Source organism: Oreochromis aureus, linkage group 12 (assembly GCF_013358895.1).
Source record: "Oreochromis aureus strain Israel breed Guangdong linkage group 12, ZZ_aureus, whole genome shotgun sequence".
Classification (NCBI taxonomy): Eukaryota; Metazoa; Chordata; class Actinopteri; order Cichliformes; family Cichlidae; genus Oreochromis; species Oreochromis aureus.
This window is the reverse complement of record NC_052953.1, coordinates 14,566,403-14,589,215: the sequence shown is the minus strand read 5'-3', so window position 1 is coordinate 14,589,215 and position 22,813 is coordinate 14,566,403. Positions and strand designations below refer to the sequence as shown.

At 39.4% G+C, this 22,813-nt stretch overlaps 1 protein-coding gene across 1 annotated transcript in view; it reads right to left on the bottom strand.

The window, feature by feature from the left end:
* Nucleotides 1–657: 657 nt before the first annotated feature.
* fbxl17 (F-box and leucine-rich repeat protein 17) overlaps nt 658–22,813 on the bottom strand; it is a 224,655-nt gene continuing 202,499 nt past the window's right edge. The window contains exon 11 of the mRNA XM_031727363.2: nt 658–3,406. Coding sequence (XP_031583223.1) covers nt 3,269–3,406 — 138 coding nt within the window. The 3' untranslated portion in view covers nt 658–3,268. The remainder of the gene's footprint in view (nt 3,407–22,813) is intronic.

Below are 22,813 nucleotides of genomic sequence, written 5' to 3'. Positions count from 1 at the left end.
ATTGGCTGATTCCATGACGTATTTAATGCTTGAATGATTGATAAGTCAGTGTTAAGTGAATAAGCAAATAAAATAACCATCCTCTGAAGGACTGGACTGAAAAAGCAGCCAACAACAATCTTGAAAAAACCTTCAGAAAGGCTGGAGAACTAGTGCTCAAGACCACTTAAAAAAAAAAAAGAAAATCAAAAGACTTTTGCACAGTAGTGTCTTCTCAACACAACAAAAACAAAAGGTACACAAAACCTGATAAAACAGCTGCCTATGTGTTTATTCAGATTTTGAAAAGTCATTTAGCTGATAATCAAGTGAACTGAGCCTCAAGTTGATACAAATTGTGTTGACAACACAAATAATCCATCTGGGAAGAACCAGCCTTTGTATCCTTTTTGATGCTATCTCCAGTGTTTAATCACTGAACACGAAACACACTGAACAGTAAAACAGGCCTTTAAAAGAGGGGGACATATCGAGTGACATCTTCTTAGCTCTTTGAGTCCTTTGCTGTCCTGCTGGGCAGCAAGCTGATGCATCCTCACTTTGTCTCAGATGTAAAACTTCTGTCCAAAGTGCCGAACTTGAAAGTCTATCCCAATGGAAATGCAGGTTTATTATTGTGTTCTGGTGCTCAGTAGAAAAGAAATGATCGATGCACAGTTTAGGGTTGAAAACGTCTTTATTTCTAAAAATACAGAGGCTTTGGTATGTCATACTCATACATTCCAAGGCCTTAGGTTCCAAAGAAAAACATGCTGGTATCCCTATTTGCATTTTACCTCAGAATGCAGTCTGTGTTAAATTTCACCATTCTAGCATTATAAATAGTATGCCCTCTTTGTTGATATGCAACTCATATAATAAAAGGTCTGGAAATCTCGATGGAAAAAAATGTTTAAGTGCTCAACAGATGTTGTAAAATGAGCGGAAAAGTGTTCCACTGGCGTTCTGAATATTCCTCTCCTGACTCAATTCCAGAGATACAGAAAGAAATGAGGGGGGAAAAAAAGCTTGAAGTAGTAGTGTTTTATTCATCTTTATGTAAATCCAGTCATTTACGGTTGCCTTAACAAATCAGGAATCAAGTGTGTCAACATCTAGCAGAGAAGGAAGTGCATATGGGGATTACAAAAGAACAGAAATAGAACAAAAGCAGATCGAGGGAGAAACCCTCCGTTAGTTAAAGTCTACAAATCCTGACACGGATAAAATGAATGTGTTTTTAATTGTCTGAATTCTCTATGTGCTGTTGAAAGTTTACAGTAATACTCTAAATTCTAACCTCAGTAAGCTATTGTTCATATCAGAGTGACGTGGAGGTTGAGCTCCGAGCTGCTTCACACCATAGAAAAATATTTGCATTTTTAAATGTACATTGCTGAATTTCTAAAGAACGGATGAAAATGATGATTCTCACCTTGCAACTTCTACTCACTCTGGTGTCAGGCCCAAGCCAGTTTTTTCTTTTCTTTGCATCCTACACAACTAAGAAAGATAAACTGCTCGTTGCTACATAGCAAATGTTACAAGTATATGCTCAAAACCAATATTCTGCTAAGTAAACCCCACACAGTATTTATTTATATTTATATATATATAGATATATATATATGTATATATGAAATCAAATACACTTCCAAAAAAGTTGAGATGCTAAGTGAAACATTTAAAATAGAACTAAGACATTGTATCAAATGTTGAAATTGAGAAATTATGCTGTATATTGAAAAATATATTACGACTTTGAATTTCATGCCAAATTGGCAGACCTGGCTTGCAGACAGATCAGTCAGCAGACACACTCTGACTACGAAGCCATGCTGTTGCAATATATGCAGATAATGGTTTGGCATTGTCTTGCTGAAATAAGCAAGGCATTCACTGAAAAGTCCTTGTTTGGATGGCACATGTTGCTGGAAAAACGTGCATATATTCAGCATTTAAAGTGACTTCAGAGGGGTGGAAGCACCATACCATGTGCACTAATGCATCCTTATATAATCGGAGGATTTTGGCTATTAAACTATGCACTAATGAGCCAAAAATGTGTGCTACATTCTGTTTCCCAAATCTCAACTTTTTTCCTCCCCCTACTGATATCTAATTCAAAATGAGCATTTCTCAGTTACAACATTTAATGTGTTGACTTGTTTTTTTTTTTTTCAATACAATCTAATATAATTTCTCTAATTGGATGGCATTTGCTAACCACTTAAGGCTTAACACTTTCTCTTAATTATCATGGTGACCGTGGTTAATATTCTTATAATATGACCCATCATTTTTGGGTAAAGGCAACTGCTATTTCAAGCACTGTTAAATTTCTCAACATAATGCTCAGTCAATGATAAATCCGTGCATGGAAAAAAAGCAGACGTGATTCCAGGTAAAATGGATGCCAATTTCATCTTCACATTTCAAAATGCTCCATATCCTGCTGAGACAGTAAGGTCACGATCTCACTGCAAACATGCACATTTCAATGCTTTCTTCTTGCCATAAATTTTCCACAGTTCTGACTTCTTCTGGACTGAATGTTCCTTTTGTATGATAACAATGTGCATACTGAATCACTGCAAAGAGCTCTGTCCTTGCCAAAAATCTCACCACGTGTACTTGTACAAGTCTGCAGGCGCTTTTAATACTGTACTGAACATCCAAGAACGAAAAAAAAAGTTTCAAGTGGACAAAATAAATGTAACTATTTTCAAATAACTTTAAGTGAGGTCTGAGGCCCTGGCCGTTCAGTTGTTGTCTGCTCTGAGGCAGTAAGATGATGTCTCCTGGGGCGACAGAGGTGCACTGCTGTAGCTCACCAGTTTTGGTTGGTGAATTCATTTTTCTGTTTTGAAGTTATTTCGCTAAAATAATTCTGGTCCAATGGTTTCTGAATGTTTATTGTTTGAATCTTTTCATTCAAGACCAAACCTTTAGCCTTGCAACTTTACCTCTAATCACCCCAACACAATACAGAGAAGTGAAACGGTATGAGGAGTGATACTCCTTACCTTTACCTAGAGCAGATATCACTACATCGCCTGACTGAATCTAAAGAGATTTACTTCAAATAAAACTGATGGAGTCAGACTTTGTGTCTGTGAGTGTGTAGCTACATGTTCACATGCATGTTTGAACAGTCAATGAGAAGCAAACATGACTGAGCTTCGCATTTTGTGTGTGTATACAAAAAAGGGCCTTTGTATAGCAAATGTGTTTTATGTGCTTATGTGTGCGTGTGTTTGTTGAGCGTGTCTGTGTGATCCAGCAGTAGCTACGAAGTGTTCGATGTGTTGGGACTCCAGCCCATTTGATAAGCTCTCTCCAGGGTTCTCTTGCAGTCCTGCATCACTGTGCTGAACACAATGTGAGGGTACTGGACCACCAGCCTCTCCACTGTCTCCTCGTTGACCTGCAAATACGCACACAAAGACATACGCTGTTAACATATGATCGTGTTTGTTCTTAGCTTTAGACCTTCTAACACTTTTTTCCCCTAACTACTGTTGCTTCTATCAATCTTACATTTTTAAAGTTCTGGTTTAAGGAGCCAGCTTATAATAAAGAGTTAAAGTCCAACGCAAAAATTTTAGTATTTGAATTCTGTCTATTCAGATGGCGGTGGGTTTATAGTTGTTTTACACCAAGGATGGGGAACTCCAGGCCTCGAGGGCCGGTGTCCTGCAGGTTTTACATATAACCCTGGGTCAACACACCTAAATCAAATGATTAGTTCATTACCAGGCCTCTGGAGAACTTCAAGACATGTTGAGGGGTAATTTAGCCATTTAAATCAGCTGGACATGTCTAAAACCTGCAGGACACCGGCCCTTGAGGCCTAGAGTTCCCCCACCCGTGCTTTACACAGCAGTAGGATGGATGCTACAGTTCTTGACATCATCTTTAGTTGTTAGTATTAGTGAAGTTTAGTCTGCTATGATGGCTGGAACAGAAAGACCTTAGAGAAATGCTTCTTTAGTCTCACTCAGTATGCAATATGATTAAAAACCTTGGATAAACGAAATGTAAATGTGCACTGTGTCATTTTTTTCCTTCTCCTTTTCAAAATGCTACCAAAGGCATTCACTAGCTCTTGGGATCTAAGTCCACCTTAATGATATGTTCGTAGCTTTATTAGTGAAAGAAAACAGGAGAAGTCATAGATATGTAGACTAGCTTTTGTTTGCAGCACTAATGTCTTTCAATATTTCCATTCAATCACTTAATAATGTATTTTCAGTGGCAGTGATGGAGGATAAAAAAATTTATAGTCCTCCTGTCTAAAAATATATGTTTACAGGCTTCAGGAAAAACAAGTCACATCAAATGGATTCATTTTGAAGTTACTGAAGAAGTGACATACAAACATTTCCTCAGACAGTATTTCTTTTCTAGCCTAAAAAAAAGAAAATATCCTGTGACTGGCAGTTCTCTGGGTGAAAATGCCGTGTTGATGCCAGAGGTCAGACTGCTTCGAGCTGATAGCAGCCCAACAGTAATTTAAATAAGCATTTGTTACAACCAAAGTATGCAGAAGAGTATCTTTGAACACACAACACGTGGAACCTTAAAGCAGATGAGCTACAGCAGCAGAAGATTACACCGGGTGCCACTCCAGTCAGCTAAGAAGGAGTAACTGAGGCTACTATTCACACGGGCTCACTAAAATTGACCAACAGAATAGCGAAAAATGTTGCCTGGTCTGATGAGTCTTGAGTTCTGCTGCGATATTCAGATGGTAGGGTCAGAATTTGGCATAAACAACATGAAAGCATGGATCCATTCTGCCTTGTATCAGTGGTTCAGGCTGGCAGCGGTGGCGTAACTGTGTGGGTACAATTAGGGCCTCTTAGTACCAACTGAACACTGTTTAAAAACCACAGCCTACCCGAGTAGGTTGCTGACAATGTCCATCATTTATGACTACAGTGTACCCATGATACAATTTTGGATGTGCAGCCATCAAATCTGCAGCAACCAGTGATGCCTTCATGTCAATATTCCCCCAAATTTCTGATAAAGGTCCAACCTGATACTAGTGAGATATAAGCAAGTGTATTCTTCTACAGATTCAGTGCAGCAGACTTTGTTCTGGTTGTTTTCAGTTTGTTTTCAGTTAAATGCAAGTGATTTGTGAAAGGATTATAGAATTTCCTCCATGGACAGGAGGAAGAAGAGCAAGAAAAAAACATATTGTACAAGCACTTAATAAATGTATAATATAAATACATTTAAGCTATAAAATGATAAACAGTAATGAGAAATGTTGACTATTGTCCAGGCTTATGTTAATAGACTGGAGGTGTCATGACTTGTGCAATCACTCACTCCATATCAGAATAGATTTCCAGGAGGTTTTTGGCATATTCTTTAAAATAAAAGCTTACAAGGATATAAATTTAACAGAAATATTATTTTAGGTCCAATAAACTATTACATTGATTAAATAAAAGTATGGTTAATGACCTAATTAAGAGTAGCAGAAACCCTGCTTGGCCTCTTAGTGCCCTGTACAAATTGTGTACTGAACTACTATGAACGATAGCTGATTCTGTAGGAGCATGCCGTGTGCATGCTCATATGCACATACAGCTAGACTGTCGTTATGGGTGAAGCACCAGCGGACAGCTGAGATCACCAGGCTAATAAGGCCCTCATGTTCTCAGAGGACAAGAAAGACAAGGAGCTAATAGCTACTCCAGCACTTCTCTGCCAGTCTAACACTGTCGGGCCACTTAGAGCCAAGAGTGAGAAAGCCTGAGAATATGACAAAGAACAGAGGCACAGTAACCCTAGAGACCTTGAGGGGTTAACCGCAACCCACCCAGAACCAACCCCCCCTACCCACCCATGAGCATGACACTTTCCAGGGGAAATCATGTATAAACACTTACACACATGTTGAGGACACAGTCATCTGATGTTGCCAAAGCAGTGACAAAACAAGTTTCACAGTTTTCCTGAGCTTAATGGCCAAACGCCCATTGGTTTCTGTGTTTACTGTCACAAGAGTCTTACATGGTCAGAGCTCCCTGACTCTTGCTTGGGTTATGATCTCTTCTGGGTGTCATTATATCTGTCTAATTCATTCTTTTTCTTCATTGAATACAAACTCCTTAAGCAGCGGAAATCAGCAATTTATAGTGACAAAACAATGGAAAGACAAATGCAAGACAGACAGAGTTAATTTATTTCTCTAAATCTGCTGAAGAGAATGCATGAGCCGGGAGACCACCAGTGTCTCGCGGTTCACAGAAGGTAGATGGAAACTCTGCATAAAACAAGTAAATCCAATAAGACTAAAAGGCAACAACATCCTGTTAGTCTTCCCTTTGACTGCCAAAGTACAAACAAGCGAGCTGAAGTTAAGGTGCTTGATGCCAAAACCCAGAGTCTTTTAGGAAAGCAGCGTTACAAGACTAATGTAATAAAATCACAACAAGCACAGGGTCAAAAAGAAACTCTTAATGTCATCTCTCTTTTTTTCTTGGTGGAGGGGAGACCTCATGTTAAATGCTCAAGATGCCTACTCTCAGTTCTCTCTTTTCACTCAGTGTTGAGGAGAAAGACAATAACAAACAGTAGAAGATGTTGTAATTTTAAATAACTCTCTGAGCTCCAATTCTGGAAAAACACTTTGAATCATCAGCAGGCAAACATGGAAATGAGAAAGTTCCAGCAACTCATTCACCGTTGTGATCAGTGATACTTTAGTAAAGCTGAGTCTTTAATAAAACAGTGTTTCAGGATATTGCTTTAAAGAATTCGCATTATTATAAGATATTATATTCCAATTGCTACGCAAATCATCACATATCCTCAAGTACTGTGAAAGATAAAAGCGAACAAGTGAAGCGTTGCCGTGGAGTATACATCGAGGCATGAAAGGGGATATAACAATCAAAGAGTTCCTGCAGATGTCTGAATATCTCAGTGTTTTTCTACACGAGAATCGCTGGCTGGGCCATAAGTTACCCTCACAAGGCCTTTTATGGTATGTTTTTGGATGTGTTTCAGGCCACCTGTTTTTATGCACATTTTGAATGTGTCAGAAAAGAAAAAATCAGGTTGGAAATCACCCTTTCCCTTTTTTTTTACCCTTTTCTTCTAGTTACACTTGCACACTTGTAGCTATTTAAGTTGCTGTGATGTATACTGTTTCATTCGCTTCTTTGTATAATCCCAGACTGAATACACAATGTTTTGATTAGGGCTTCGTAGAGGTCATACCATCTGTTGCAGGACTCCCCATCCTCTTTGTACCTGGATATGGTCCTTTATGACTTTGCTTTGGTTTGCCTGAAATGCTTTTAATTACACGATCCAAGACTGTCCTCTTCATCTGCAGGGATTTAATAGCATCTAACAAAAACATATGGTTGGATGTGCCCACTTTGTCATATAGTCACAAAAGTAGTGACTGGAAAAATACATTATAGTGAATTTTGTTTTGCAGCTTCTGAAAGATTGATTAAAAAAAAAAAAATCTGCTTTGCCATTTGGATGGAAACTTGCTTAATCATGTCAGATTCTCACACAAGCTCCTCTAACTAGTAGGTACTTATGGTTTTGGGAGACTAGGCCGGTTCTAGCTATAGGCAGATGTGGGATCAGCAAACCCAAACTGACGAAAGTATCGAAAAATTAGTCATATTTTTTCAGCCAATAGAAAAGCACCAAAGAAAGCATGAGTAATGTGCAAACTGTCTAAGGCCCGCTTCCAAAGTCTCCCCTTGTACCGCCTCTTAACGTGATCGGAGGCACAAACACACAGAGGTCAGAAGAAGCAGACAGCTGTGTCTCTCGGAGGCTGCACAGGTGTCCGACTATGAACTCAGAGCAACAAGTGAACTACACCTACATGGTCCCACTGCTTGTGAGGCAATCACACACACTCCTGGTTAAAAGTGTAGTGAAGCTTCCTCCCACTCCTTTGGTTTAGGCTATCATGTGTAATTTAAGGATAGATAATTACTGACATGTTTTGGTCTGTGAAAACAGTCGTTGCTTCTGTGAAATCCTTGGGAGACTAAACTACTTCCATCTTTTTTGACTGACTGTACTGTGAGAGTAGCTGCTGCTGTGAGTATGGAAGTTCCTTAGATGAATGTTATGCGCTTTATAATATTCTTGAGTATTTTTATGTAAGGACTAGTTTGAGCCTCACAGTATGGAAATCAGCTCTGATTGAGCACGTTTAGTGGCAGACTGGCCATCCAAAGTACCTGGAATGTATCCTGGTGAGCTAAAGGTCATTTGGCCTGCTGCAAATAAGCTGATGAACTTCTCAGAATCCACATCAAGCGTGACTCTGTCGCCCACTCTCAGAGCCTGTCTCCTCTTGCTACAGTATATCCATTATGTGCGCACTGCAAAGACTTACCCAGATGCACACATGCAGCTTACACTTCTCCCTTACTGTTTCTGCAAGGCATGCAACATCTATCTGCTGCTCTAAACATAATGTTAGAGAACTCACAGGAAAGGTGGAGAAGATAGGGAGAGAGAACACTAGGCAGATCGTCTGAGCATGTCTGAACTGCTGTAGTTTTTGTTTAGTTTCAGCGCGTATGTGTCTTTTAGGAATTTTAATCATTTTGCTCAGTGCTTGAATATAAATATTTTCATTTGAAAGTTTGACCTCAGTCTATATCTTATTCAGTGATCATGAGCTGCAAGCTACTTCATTTGGATGCCAGTGTCTAGCTCTGTATATCAGACTGTATTCTGATTGGTGCACCGATATAGCCGTAGCAGACATCGAAAGCTCAGGCTCAGACAGCTTTGTCTCATCGCCCCAAAGTTTTGCTTTTGTAATCTGGATAACTTTCAGATAAACATAGTGGACAAGTTCCATCTGTAGGGGTTTTGCATCTTTCCTGCAGTAATTAAGACAACCATAGTATTTAAAAATAAAATGTTGATTTTTATAATACTTATAAAAATCTTTATTGTCCCTAAATAATACCTAGCTCTTTTTCATTTTTTTCTAACCCATCTCCCACACTCTTTTTTAGTTTAACTGATCCAAAAATTGAAAAGCAAATAGCTTACTGATAGCACTATTATCTGTCTTTTGCTAAGACATCCAATAGCATCGTTAAAGTGAATTCTTTTAGTCGCGTAGAGAAAATGTGGTGACAGTAGTACATAACACATGGGGTTCCCCTAAATGGCCTGAGATTGATTCAAATTCCTGGCCTGAATTATTTATTTCAATCCAACCTTGCGCTCTTTTATTTCTCACAAGGGATCCTGAAATTTATATGCAATCTAGAGGGTGAGACATTACACATTAAAATTTATTTCAGTAAATATTAAACTTCTTCCCCAACTATTTTCATCTTGTATTACTGCATCTGCAACGGCACTAATTATAGCAGGATTTATTATCACTATTTTGACAGACACAAAAATGCTAAACAGCTTTTGTTCTAAGGTTTAGAGAAGATTCTGTCTGTGTATCGTATGTAGAACAAACATACAGATCCCTGCTCTTCTTCAGCCTGTGGGAATCATCACACTGCTGCTGCATATGGCTTGAAACAAATAAATGTTCTTCACTGTAGTGTGGTAACGATGTTTATTATGTTTTTGTGAGGGATCATGTACAAACCACTCAAAGCAGCGGCGTCCAGGGTGTTACTTGGCTTGTGCTCACAATATATAAGCACTGCAGGCCTGGCAAGTAAGTATAAAGTAAGTATAATAATGAAGAAACAAACATAATGATTTAACAGCTGTCTCCTTTACCTATTTTTAAATTTGATTCAGGTGTCATGTCCGCGATCCTTTTAACAAATTCTCCAGCTGGCTCCAAAAAACACAAGCATAGACTTTACTATAATTTTAGATTATATATCTTGCTTTAATGTAAGGTCATTCATTGTCTTTATTAAGTGGACACAGTGAAATGAGAGAGAAGGCGAGAGGCGGAACAAAGGTCTAAACCCCCACACGCCCTCCCACTCGCAGACAAACACCTGCAGTTTGCCTCAAAGATGGCAGGGACTTCACAGAGAACAAAAAACAGGAGAAGAGAAGCTTAACCAAGGCCTCCAAACATACAGAGAGAAGTTAAGTTTGTTATGACATATGGCTGAGCCTCATTAACAGATAAAATGACAACCCCCTGATTGCCTTCATAACATATTATGCTGTATTCTTGAAAAGAGAATGAAACATTCCCTAGCTCGTTAATCAGGGCTTAATTACAATTAAAACAGATCTAAAGAATAGACCTGTCACGCTGATGGGAGGCCATAACATTCATTAATGCTAATTTAGTGCAGCTCCACTTGCTCAGCAAACGTGGCGCACACAACACGGCTCCCAATCAAAATGCTGAATCATTTCCTAATTGCTGGTTGTGGCAATGCTAAATGTTTGAGCTTCAACAAGATTGCTTTGATGGAAATCATGAAAACACTCGCTATTGTCCTGACCTGGGTTTTTCTTCTCTTTTTTCCCCACTGTCACACACAATGGGGCACGAAATAACCGCAATTCAAATATTTTACGTTGTGATGAATGGCCGATGTTTCTTTTTCTTTTGGACATTAAAGACTGTACACGTTTTATGTTCATATAATGCAACAGAGAGATTCCTTCTCCTGGTTTTGAGATTTATTCTATTAATTTGCAGGTTGGAGCCTACGCTGTGGAGCAAAAAAAAATAAATCCACTGACTTGGCCGTTCATACATCATAGCATCTATTAACTTTCTTCCCTTGCAGTAGCCTGGCAGCAAGCCTTACTGTAAGATCTTTCTGCCTACAAACGACAGCCATCTGTAAAGAAACCCTGTCGCAGCAAATACCCAGAGTTCACGGATACAGTCCTCCTCTTTTGAGCTTGAACAATGTTGCGTGCCCTTTGCACAGCTGTGAGTTATGTGAAATGAGATGTGATGACATCACCACACCTGCTTGGTATTTGCAGCTCAAAGCTGAAGTTTGACATGAAGGTCAGACCATATGCTGTAGGTAACTGGCAGGTACAGAGGGGAGTCCTCTGGTTACAATTGTGCCACTGACTTCTTCTAACCAGCCATTTAGCTGCTTCCTCTCTGACTGGGTAATATAGTGCTTAATGATGTTCTGTTGCTTGGCAACATAAACTTAAAAATGCTATCAGACACTGGGGCCTGTAGTGACTGGAATGGTGCTTTAGATATATGGCTCCTTGAGGGATTTTCTTCTCTTTTTTCAGCCCATGCAGGCCTGATCCACTATACTGTACTGTACAGTACAACCCCGCCGTCAAACCTGCTGCCAAGTCTGTAGGAGAGCCATATGATAGAGCAGATCGCTATTCACTGATGATTCTAATCTTTGAGAAGCATCTGGGAGAGCAGCCACAGCTATCTGGAGCAAAGCCTATACTTATGATATTTTCCCCCATTTTAACTTCAAAGATGCTGCCCTCTAGATCTAAGTGCGGTGTAATTCACCCTGATGGAAAATGCGCTGCTGTCAGGGTTTACAAGAGGGTGAGGGAAAAACAAAAAGATGTATGTCTGATATGTCGTTCGGCAAAGAGCACCTTTTATGTGAACATGCCGCGCAGTAAATGAGATTACGTTGTGGGGTTGAATGTGCAAGCGCACACTGACAACTGCTCGTCTACTTTTACATGAGATGGCTGAATGTAAGCGACAGTAAGTTGTCAAGCTGACCTCTTGCTCTCTCTTGGAGTGCTCTTATGTGCTTTCTTCCTGCGAGCCCTCTCTTTTTTTAAGACTAATCCGCTGATGCAAAATGCACTCTATCACCACGTAAAATATGCATTTACCGCAAACACTGGGCCCTCTCTTGGTAAGCAGCACAGTAAAATCCGTCGTAAAGATGACTAATGCCGCAGCCGTTCACATTCTCAGATGGAAAAAGAAGAATGGGGTTGTAAATCGATAATCAGATACACAAACATGAGATGCATATCGTATTAGACCGTCATGGTGAGAACACACTCTTCGTGGTTCTAGCAATCAGACGAGGGAAATGGAATAAACAGCGTAATACACAGAGCGCTGTTTTGTTCGTAGCAACGTGACCCTGAGAAAGAAACAGAACACTGACGATTGATATTGAACAATAATTTAAACGAATGTGCAGCGGAGATTTTAGAGAAAAGATATGTTCCACGGTCCTTTTTATATTACAAAAATGTTTCTTCCCAAAAATGGCCCAACTATTTTATTCCCTTTTTGTTTTCAATAAATTCGGCACAGGTCTGCAGGGCTCTTTTCTTTGTCTCATCTCTCCCCATTTTCTTTGGCCATGTGGCAGCCATTGCTAGTTCCTGGCCCATAAAGAGAGACAAATACCCCCCGTTCCCTGTCTGTTCCTATGTAGACAGTGTATCAGTCAACCAGTAAATACATTTGGGGTAAATGTTTAAAAAGCCTGTTTAAGCAGCAGAAGAATGCAGTGCATCAGGTCTTAGTAAAACACAGCTTAAATGAGTCTGGATTTAAACAGGTCAGATTTATAGCCTTCTTTAAACCGCTCAGAGGAAAAGCCCCCGTTGTAAAGTTTCCAAACGAGTAACTGGACAACTGAACAATAGTTCACCATCTCTGATAAGGAGAGGAGGGAGTGGGGAATGTATGGGAAAAACAAGAAAGCAACAAACTAAGAGATGCAGGAGTAGAGAGAGAAAAAAAGAGATCCCCATAAACTTATTCTGAAGGATTCAATATTTCTAAATGAACTATTGATGCATTGACTCAGAAGCTCAAGGAACAGACTACTTCTGACTAAAGAAGGCCTGAGTTCAAATATTTTGATTTTGTCTCAAAAAGCCAAGCAAGCCTTGCAGAAATGTGCAGCGCTTGGCTCTGAACGTGCGTTTAAAAACCAGGTCAGGCACTGCTTGCGACAACTAAGGTCTGGTCCTCCTCATCCCTGCACAATATCAGACAGCAGCAGAACTCAAAAGCAGGGTGTCAGTACAAACACTCACACACGCACACACAAAGAAGAATGGGGGCTCAACTGAACAGGGTCAGAGAAAGAGGTTCTGGAGGCCAGATTTGTAAACCCCACACTCCATCACGCGTGACAAAGGTAACTAAAGGAATGTGTAAAAGGCTCAGGCCAATCCTTCTTTCCACACCGGCCATCTTATCGCTGCAGACTGGAGGAAAGCATACCCTTGCTCAAAAGGCTTTTTGCAATTTATTAGTCTCAGAAAACAATACATCGTACAATACCATCATGGTTAAATCTATTAGGTCAAATATAATAAAGCTAATTAAATTTAAGGTGTTTTGTTAATATAAGGTAGTGGCTCTAAAGGTGAAGGCAATCCATACACTCACAATAAATAAGCTTTCCTAACACAGACCTCTAAAGTAAGATTTAGTTAGTTTTTTTGAGGCAAAGAGTTTGCACAATTTTTTTTAAGTTCTGGGAACTAATTAGATTTTACAGCATAGCCAAAAGGTCCACAAAGTAATACTGTTAATTATAAAACTGTAATGCAATATTAATAAGTGTGTCTTAACAGATGGTTCTATTTATGCCAATAAAATAAGCATACGTCCCTGAACCTGCACTTAGATTCATAAGTTATTGGACACTATGCCTCTGAACACCACAGTGTACAGAGGCAAAATTACAGTGGATTTTTAAAACAATTAATATGTGACTGAAGTGCAGAATTTCTGCTTTAATTCAAAGACTTTAACAAATATTTTGCATTCACTGTTTAACAATCACAGCTATTTTTGAAAGCCCTCTGCTTTCAAGGGGACAAAAGTACCTGGACAAGTGACTGATAACAGTTTGATGCCGTATGAGGCCTGTTCCCTGTTCTGGTATTCCGTGACAAATTAAGGAGATAAAAGATCTGGAGTTGCTTCCAAGTGTTGAACTTGGATTTGGTAGCTATTCACTGGAACTTTTAAAAACGAGGCCCAAAAAGATGTTGATGCAAGTGAAGGAGACCATCATTATGCTGAAAAACTAAAATAAACCTATCAGAGTATAATAAAAACTTTAGGAGCTGCCAAATCAACAATGGGGTACATTCTTAAAAAGAAGGAATGTGCTGGCGAGCTGAGCAAAACCAAAAGGCCTGAAAGACCACAGAAGATAACTAAAGTGTTTGATTGCAGAATCTTTTCCTTGCTTAACAAAAACCATCACAACACCAAGTCAAGTTAAAAAAACCCTCTTTTTTAAACTCAGGAGTTAAGTCACAGTTTACAATCAAGAGATGCCATCACAAATATAACTGCACAGAGCTAACAACAAAGGGCAAAATGCTGGTTACACTCAGTGATGTGACTTCTGTCAGAAGGAGTATTCTGAAGTGCAGATCTCAACCCAGTAGATCATTCTTTTCAAGTATTAAGGACAACAGTAATGGCACAGAGACCCATAAATAAGAATAAACTAAAGGTGGCTACAGTAATGGCCTAGCAGATCATCAGGGAGAAAACAACATTTGTCCCTGGGTTCTCTTCAGGGAGGCATCCACTGCAAGGATTTTCATCTTTATTAAAAACAAGTATTACAAACAATCCTTCTATTTAAAATCACGCTAGCTTGTTTAATTAGTTCTGAGCCTCTGAAAATGGGGGACCGTTTTTAAAAGGGGCTGTAATTTCTTACAGTTACAAAGTTACACGCTTTGTTTAAAGCCCTTGAAATAAAGCCGAAACTCTGCACTTCAATCACATCTTGATAATTGAATTTGAAATCCACTGTTGTGGTGTACAGATGCAAAATTCAAAAAATATGTCACTGTCCAAAAACATGATGATTTCTTTGGGATAAAAAAAGTTATTGTGACAAACCACATCACATGAGAGCAAACGTTTACAAGAATTTTGCATGAGAGTTGTAGATTAAAAACAGTTCAAATGGCATTATAGAGCATAAAAACATTGCTGGAAAAAATTCTCCCCAAAATAATAATAATACTTCTAGTATGGTGCTTTGAAAACAAAACGCTTTCATTACTGGAAATACAATAAAACTTCCTGCTTACCTATTGGACAAACTAAGATTTCTTTTTGGTTTCTAAAATCGCAAACAAGCTAATTGGGTACTGCCAAACACACACGAAACACAAATTCCAGAGCGGCTTACTGGAGGTCAAACACTCGCAGAATTCCTTAAAGATAATCACAACAGAGCTACCTTGTTTAATTATTTTGCTTTCCATGACTCCCTTGTTATTCAGAATAAATAAAGAAATAAATAACAAGGACAGCTTGACTCTGTCCTTTCGAAGAAAACCATTATACAAAATTCATAGCGACTCTTTAAAGAGCACAGGCAGCAGATTACGTCTGTGAACTGGTCAAAGTCAAAAAGCAGTGGCCAGCACTCAGTGATCTCATTTGAAGGCTGAAGTGTGAACAACACCTACGGTTGGGTTATTATCCTGAATTACTGGCTAATTCCTAATAATGAAATAAAAGCAATACAACTGGAGTCAAGTTCTGTTAAACAAAAAGGACAAACAAACATTTTGCATTCAGATTTCAGCCTTTTATTTGATTCTCTGTCAGTAAAAGCATTTTTATTGTGTAAATCTGTATCTTTGTTTTTAGCTCTAATGTTAAGCAAGCTGTCACAAGAACTCTGCTCCAATAAAAAATATTTATTGGATGTTTTTTCACAGTTACTTGTAAATCTGACAGATGTAATCAGACCCCCTAAACATTTAGCAAAAGCTTTTTTTACTCTTTTTGACCACTCTTACCACAAGCCTCATTCACCCATTCACAAAAATGCTTTTGTCAATGCCCAAGTACTTTTCTGCTAATACACACACACACACACAGGCAGGACACGCAGACAACGGCCCCTTCCTTGGCAACAGCCCCACCCCATTCCTCAAACTTGGCTGGATGTACATTAAATTTGAATCGCCGGTGCATTCAGTGATGCTTGTTACATTGTCATTAGCATTAAATACCCAATCCATAACTAACACAATCAGACACTGTGCCTGCAGGCTAAAATGTGCTTTGATAACCTATCGTTGCTGCCTCTGTGAGACAATGAGGAAAAAAGAATGTACTGTTAGTTACTGCCCAAACACCTATCAGGTTTAGCAACTCCGAGTACCCCGAGCAAACCGACTGCTGTCTACTGTCTGCCCATGACTCCATGAGATTATGTTGACCTCAGCTGTAGTGAGTAAACAGCACTGGATGATGGAGGAAGCAGAGGGCGAGGAGACAAAGAGGGAAGACAGACAAGGGGGCTACTTGAATGAACTAACTGAATGAACAAAAGATGTCCGCAGCATCCAAAATTCAAACAACCTTGGTTGTCCTTACTCAGAGAAGGAGGAAAAGGGAGACGAAATAAACAGACAAAAAGATGGGAATGGGGTAAAAAAAAAACAAATAAATAGAGCAAGGACAAGATAGGGAGAAGGCCAAGATGTGCATGTGTGGCCAGGTGAGGTCAGGTTTACGTGTGCTTTGGCTAGATTTTTGTTGAAGGGCAATTCTGAGATTCCCTTGAGCTACTCGGTGAACTCTGTCAGTGTCTCACTTTATTTCACCCTCTCTCCTTCACTGTCCCTTGCTCCTGCCCTTTAGAAACAAGATGAAGGGATGATCAGGAGGCGGCTTCAGTTAAGACCGCCAATCAATACAGCTCTTCTGTGTGGGATGAGACTCCAAGATTACACTGAAAATCACAAATGGCAAATGACTCTTTCAAACTACTTTCTCCACTTTGAACATTCAAGCCTGACCAAAGCCTTCAAAATAGGAACCAGAGAACCTCCCTATCTTGCACTTGATAGTGTGCACGCAGTGGCTTTCTCCTAATTCCCTTTCGCATTAGAAACCTTTAAACTAAGGATCCCCGCTGTTCACAATAACAACACTCATCAAAGAAAGTTTTACTGAACTCCCAAACTCTCATTTCCTAAACGAGAGTTAAAATGCCTCCTAACTCTTCACCATACTTCATCTTTGTTTTCTTCACTCCAAACCTCCAGGCCCTGAACAATTAGGCCCTTGTTTATGTCTGCAAATTGCTGTGCCGTGCCTATCAGTGTATAGTCCCTGGCAGCTGGATGCACCAGTGGAACGACCATATTGATTGGGATGTCTGTTCTTTTAACAAGGTCTGTCTGGTTGCTCTAGCTAGGGGTACAGCAGTGTTCATACGTGTTCCCCAAACACCGCTCCACCTCAGTTCAGGTAATGGAAGCACACTTCAAAACTGCTTACACAAAACACTTTTTGGTGGGGCAATTTGTAAAGGGAATACCCAGTACACGCTCGATTGTTTCATATTATCTAATTTTCTTATTATTTTCTCTTGGTTTCTGTCATTTGTGAAATTTTTTGTTTAGCCTTTTATCCACAAGGCCAACCCTCATTTTACTTTCTCTTCTCCTCCCCGTCTTCTCATTATTACTATGATAACTCTAACTTTCTTCACCAGCTGTCCCTGAAGAGGCCAGTAGCAGTCAGTGTCATTATTTTCCATAGTCCAGCTTCATGCTGACTGCATGAGTTTGCTTCTCTCTGTTTCACAGCCTTGACTGCCCATTTGTTTTCACTCTAATGAAGTAGTGGAAATGTAGCTGGGGAAGAAAGAAGGGGAAGAACTAGTGAAAAAGGAGAAGGGAAACTAGATGGGGTTAAAAAAGAGGAGGAAAGAGACAAAGCACATGAGAAGTTTAGGGAGTTGACAGAGGAAGAAAGAAGACGAGAAGGAAAAAAAGGGTACATTTGAGCAAGCTGTGAAAATGTTTCTAAAGAAAACATTCCACAGATAAGATCAAAAATCCCCAAAAGTGAGATATACAGAAAGAAAGAAGACATAAAATTTAACTCGCTGGCCAGAAGGGCCCATTACAGGAAAAAAGCAACTTAACAGAGATATGAATACAGTGTTGAGATAAGACTACACTGAACAGTACTAGGCGCTGTACAGATCAGTAAAATATTTTTGTTCTTTCTCTTTCCCATGTGATTGGAAACTTCCTTGCGGTTGTCCAGAAAAAAGAAAAAAGTTAGCACTCACCTTCCGATTTAATTGGCCAATCACATACCAGCAAGTCAACCTAGTTCAAAACTAGCACCAGAATAGAAAAGAAAGGTGATGTAAGTGACTTTGAATAAGTTATGGCTTTTGGAGCCAGATGGGTTGGCCTGAGAATTTTGGAAACTGCTGATCTACTGGGATTTTCCCACACAACCATCTCCAAAGTTTACAGAGAATGGTCTAAAAAAGAAAAACTATCCAGTGAGTGGCAGCTCTCTGGGCGAAAATATTCTATTGATGCCAGAGGTCAGAAAAAAACACAACAGGAACTCACATAACAACTTGCTACAACCAAGGTGTGCAAAAGAGCATCTCTAAACACACAACGTGTGGAAACTTGAAGCAGCTGGGCTAAAGCAGCAGAAGACCACACGGTTGTCACTCCTGTCAGCTAAGGACAGGAAAATGAGGCTAGAGTATACACGGGCTTATCATGGTAGGTTGACAATTTACAACAATATTAAAACAATGATTAATCCTGCCTCGTATCAAAAGTTTGGTCAGGTGGTGATGGTGTAATGATGTGATGGATATTTTCTTGGCACACTTTGGGCTCCTTAGCCACAGATGCGAGTCGTTTAACCGCCACAGCCTCCCGGAGTATTGATGCAGATCATATCCATCCCTTTATGACCACATCATACCCATCTTCTGATTCTGGCTGCTTCCAGCAGGATAATGTGACATGTCACAAAGCTGAAATCATCTCAAACTGGTTTCTTTGAAAAGGACACTTCAATCATGGAAGGGCAACTGACAAATCTGCAACAACAGTCATATCATTATAGACCAAAATCTCTAAGGATACTTTCCACCAACTTGTTGAATCCATGAAAAATAAAGGCAGTTTCGATGGCAAAAAAGGCACCAACCTGATACTAGCAATTTGTACTTAATGAAGCATGAGTGTAGTTATGTGGATTTCTGTTAGTTTAGCATATTATTGTGTGCTTGTGTCTCTGCCTAGGGCGGAAGAATGTTTTTGTCATATTCCTATAATTTTAGTTAAAAAATGCCTCTGAAGATAGTTTTCTAGTTACAATCATTGCGTGGATTAAAACATAACGTTGCATTGTGTTTGTGGAATGCAGAAAGATGATTCCTTCCCACACAGAAGATCTAACACTTAACAGTAGACTTACTGAGGAGCTGCTCTTTTCTGAGACACACAGATTGACACATGCAACAAAAAGGATTCATTTTTCAGAAGATTAAGGCACTTTTTCCCTGAGTCTGATTACTTTGAAAGACTGGCACAGTCATAGCAGAAAGAGGGGGAAAAAAATGAATTGATTTGATTATTTTGAGGCAAGTCTGGATCAATCGCATTCTTTCCCCTCGTCAGAACGGGGTCATTTTGCCCTGAGGGCAGAGGGGTGTAATCATTTGAGGCAGGCGAAGCACGCCATTTTCCCAAGCCTAGGGGTTCTGATTTCAATGCTCCATTATGAGCTGTGTTAACAGCAAATAACATGAATTCCTCTCAGAGAACACACACTGTTACACACAGACACGTTGCATTCGAGGGTGTATAAACACACTGTGACACAAAGGAAATCCTTCAGACAGAGCCCTTCTGAAGAAGGACAGAAGGGGTAAAAAGTCAGTAGGACAAAATGTATACGGTTTAGCCGCTGAAGGTAGAAACTAGATAAGAAATCAAATAGACTTTACTCACATCTGTGCCTGTGCTAAGTCTGTGTTTGAACAGATTTAAAAAAACAAAAAAAACAAAGAAGAAAAAATTCCTTGTATCACCCTAAATAGCAGTAGACACACAATTCAAGCTCCCCTGCTTTAAAATGTATACAGTACAGAAGCACGTTTGTATAAACTGTGACGAAGGAAATCGATCCTTCACACTGCTCCACATGAGGAGAGCCAGCTGGATCCTGTTAACAGTTCTTAAATGAATTCTACACTTTCTAAATCCGGTGACAATCAGGGAGGCTGTTACATTAAAATTCTCAGCGTTTTGACAATTCCAAACAAATTTACACAGGCTGGGTTGTGCTGCTCAGGCACTGAGCTGACTGGTTTGTCCGCACCATGTGTCAAGGTTAACACAAGATTGTATTTGTCTAAGACTGACAGGACCCACTCTGAAACCTAACTCCATCAGTTAGTGTGAAAGCATTGTGGGGGCAGAAGCCTGAAATCATGCTTATTTTGAATAGTTAAATGTAAATTATACAACCTGCCTAAATGTAATATTGACAAGCCCTGATGATGATCAGGGCAAGAAGAGGACACATCTAAAGTATTCAATTTTTTTCAGCAAATGACAGATATTTGCACTAAAATTCCACAAAACACACATCCTGAACAAAAACCAAACACAGTCCTTGTAAGGGAAACATTAACTTGAATATTTGCAATATGTCCACAACACTGTAAACACAGCACGAGGACAAGAAGCAACTAATAACATTAGCAGACCGCTCTGTGTAAGCATATATAACAATTTATTTTTTGGACTGAAAACATTTCTGGTTGGTATGTACAGAAAAATAATTTTGGGCTAGGCAGTATCAAAAAGGCTTATGTAGTAGTCGGCTAATTTGTTAATGCTGGGGTTGTTTCTTAGGTTTGTACATTTATCAGGCCTCAGTCACACAGGCCTAGAAACGGGTCAGTTAACCCTGGAAACCACTGTTTCAAGGGAATAATGTGTAATTCCCCACCAAGTGGGTGGATTATTGCTGGAGGTTGCTGGTCGCTGCACCAAAAAACTCCTTGCAGTTGCTAACAGTTTGTTGCGGTCACCCATAGTTTGCATAGAATGTGCTAAGTTTTCTTCAAATGTTTGCCAAGGACTCGCTGAACAACTGTGAAACTTGAAAAACGGTGACACAGATTGGAAACAGAGACCGCTTGTCTTCAAAGTCAAGGTTGTGCCTCACCCCTGCAGCTAACATGTTTCGAAGGTGCAACTTTTACCTTGAAGGCGAGTGCTTTCTGTTTCCAGTTTGCAATGTACTTTTTGTATTTCCCTATCATGTATCAAACAGTTGGCAATTTAAAACAAGTTGTCATTTACATGCAAACTGGCCAATTAAAGCAATCACAAAGAGGTTTTCAGTGCACCGTCACATACCTCTCTGTGACCAATTTCCTGTAGCAACTGCTAGCAACCACTTGCCAACTGGTTGGGGAATACATATACAAAAAGCAACACTTTGCAAACTGATGTCTACTACTACCACAGGATTAAATCAAACAATTAGAGAAGCAAAACAGAGCGCCAATGGGGAGCAACAAACCAGAGAGTTGTGACAGTTATCAAGCAGTGAGCGTAGACAGCGATTTTCATATTAGATGACTCTCTGACCGTCGATGTAAGGAAAATAACAAAAAGAGAGAAAACAGTGGTTTGACAACATGGTTGTACATTCGACATTTACTTGAAGAACAATTAGTGATGTAATGTTGAAAAACCTTGAACAACCTATGAGCACAGAAGCATGTTTTTCACAGAAGTACTGCTGACCTTGTACGTTGGTCATTCACGCTGTCAACAATACGCTTAAAAAAGTGGAGAAAACATAGCTATGCCTTACAACTTATATTAAACAATGAAGATTTAAATAAAATGAGGCATGAGGAAAAAAATTCAAATGGATTTGTTAATATAAAGAAGAGATGCTGTGGCTGGGAGAAATTCCAACTTAAGTAATTTGCACAAGACTTTCATTATGTTCAAACCTTGTGGGATTGAGAGTTATCCCCCAGCTTCTATGTTTTGCCAGAAGTGCATTAAGGGCAAAGATTAGATTAGTTTGCCCCGAGATTGAATTGGACATGCCTTAGGATTTTACTGCTGTGATACACAAATAAAGCGTGATACAACATTGCTAGGGGCTTAAATGTCAAATGCATGCCAGAAAAAATTATGAGCATAATGAAAGCACTGCCTACAGTAACACAAATTTGCAAAGTACCTCAAAACATTGATTTGATTTATTTAGGAGGTGCAGTTTCAACAAACATTACAAAAACTACAATTTCATGCCAAGCAGAGGTCAAAGAATTTAGAATTGGTGCATGAAATGTTGATAACTTACATTGTAAGATAAAATGTGTATCTTATTTAAAATATATATATATACATAACAAAGAGAACTGAAGCACTATCACAGCCAAAGGTTTGAGGCTCCAGTTATGTGGGGAAAACCCACTCAAAGTGGCCTTACTAATCACGATTTGAGAGACATTTTAATAACAGTAAATGCCCAAATGTAAAATAAATTAACATAAAACAGTAGCAACAATACTGATATCAGAGCAGAATGGGCAGAAGATTTGAGAAAATGAAGGGAAGAAGGAGATAAAAGCAAGGGCTGGGGGGGGGGAAAGCAGAGCATGGTCACCTTGTTGTCGTGTTGTGACTTTAAGACAACCACAATTCCTTTGTTCTGCTGTTTTCTCAACTTTTATTTCTTTTATTCTCTTTATAGCTCTCATTTTCACTCCAACCTCAGTAACATCACTTTTCCCCATCTCTGAGCAAATTTTGTATTACCCCCATTCCTCTTTCTCTCCCTCTACTCCTGACCATATCCTAACCCTTTCTTGCTACCATAAATAGCGAGACAGCAACATCAAACAAAGTAGTCTGCCTTGGATGGAGGCTTGTGTAACAAAGCCAGTTTAACATAACCAGGATATCCTTTCGTTATCTGAGTTAACGTACCTTAAAATCTTTAACCTGGATAAGCAGCGGCACATAGCTGAGTATCAACTTTATAAGTATTAGCAGTATTAGAATTAGAAATGTGCTTTGATCA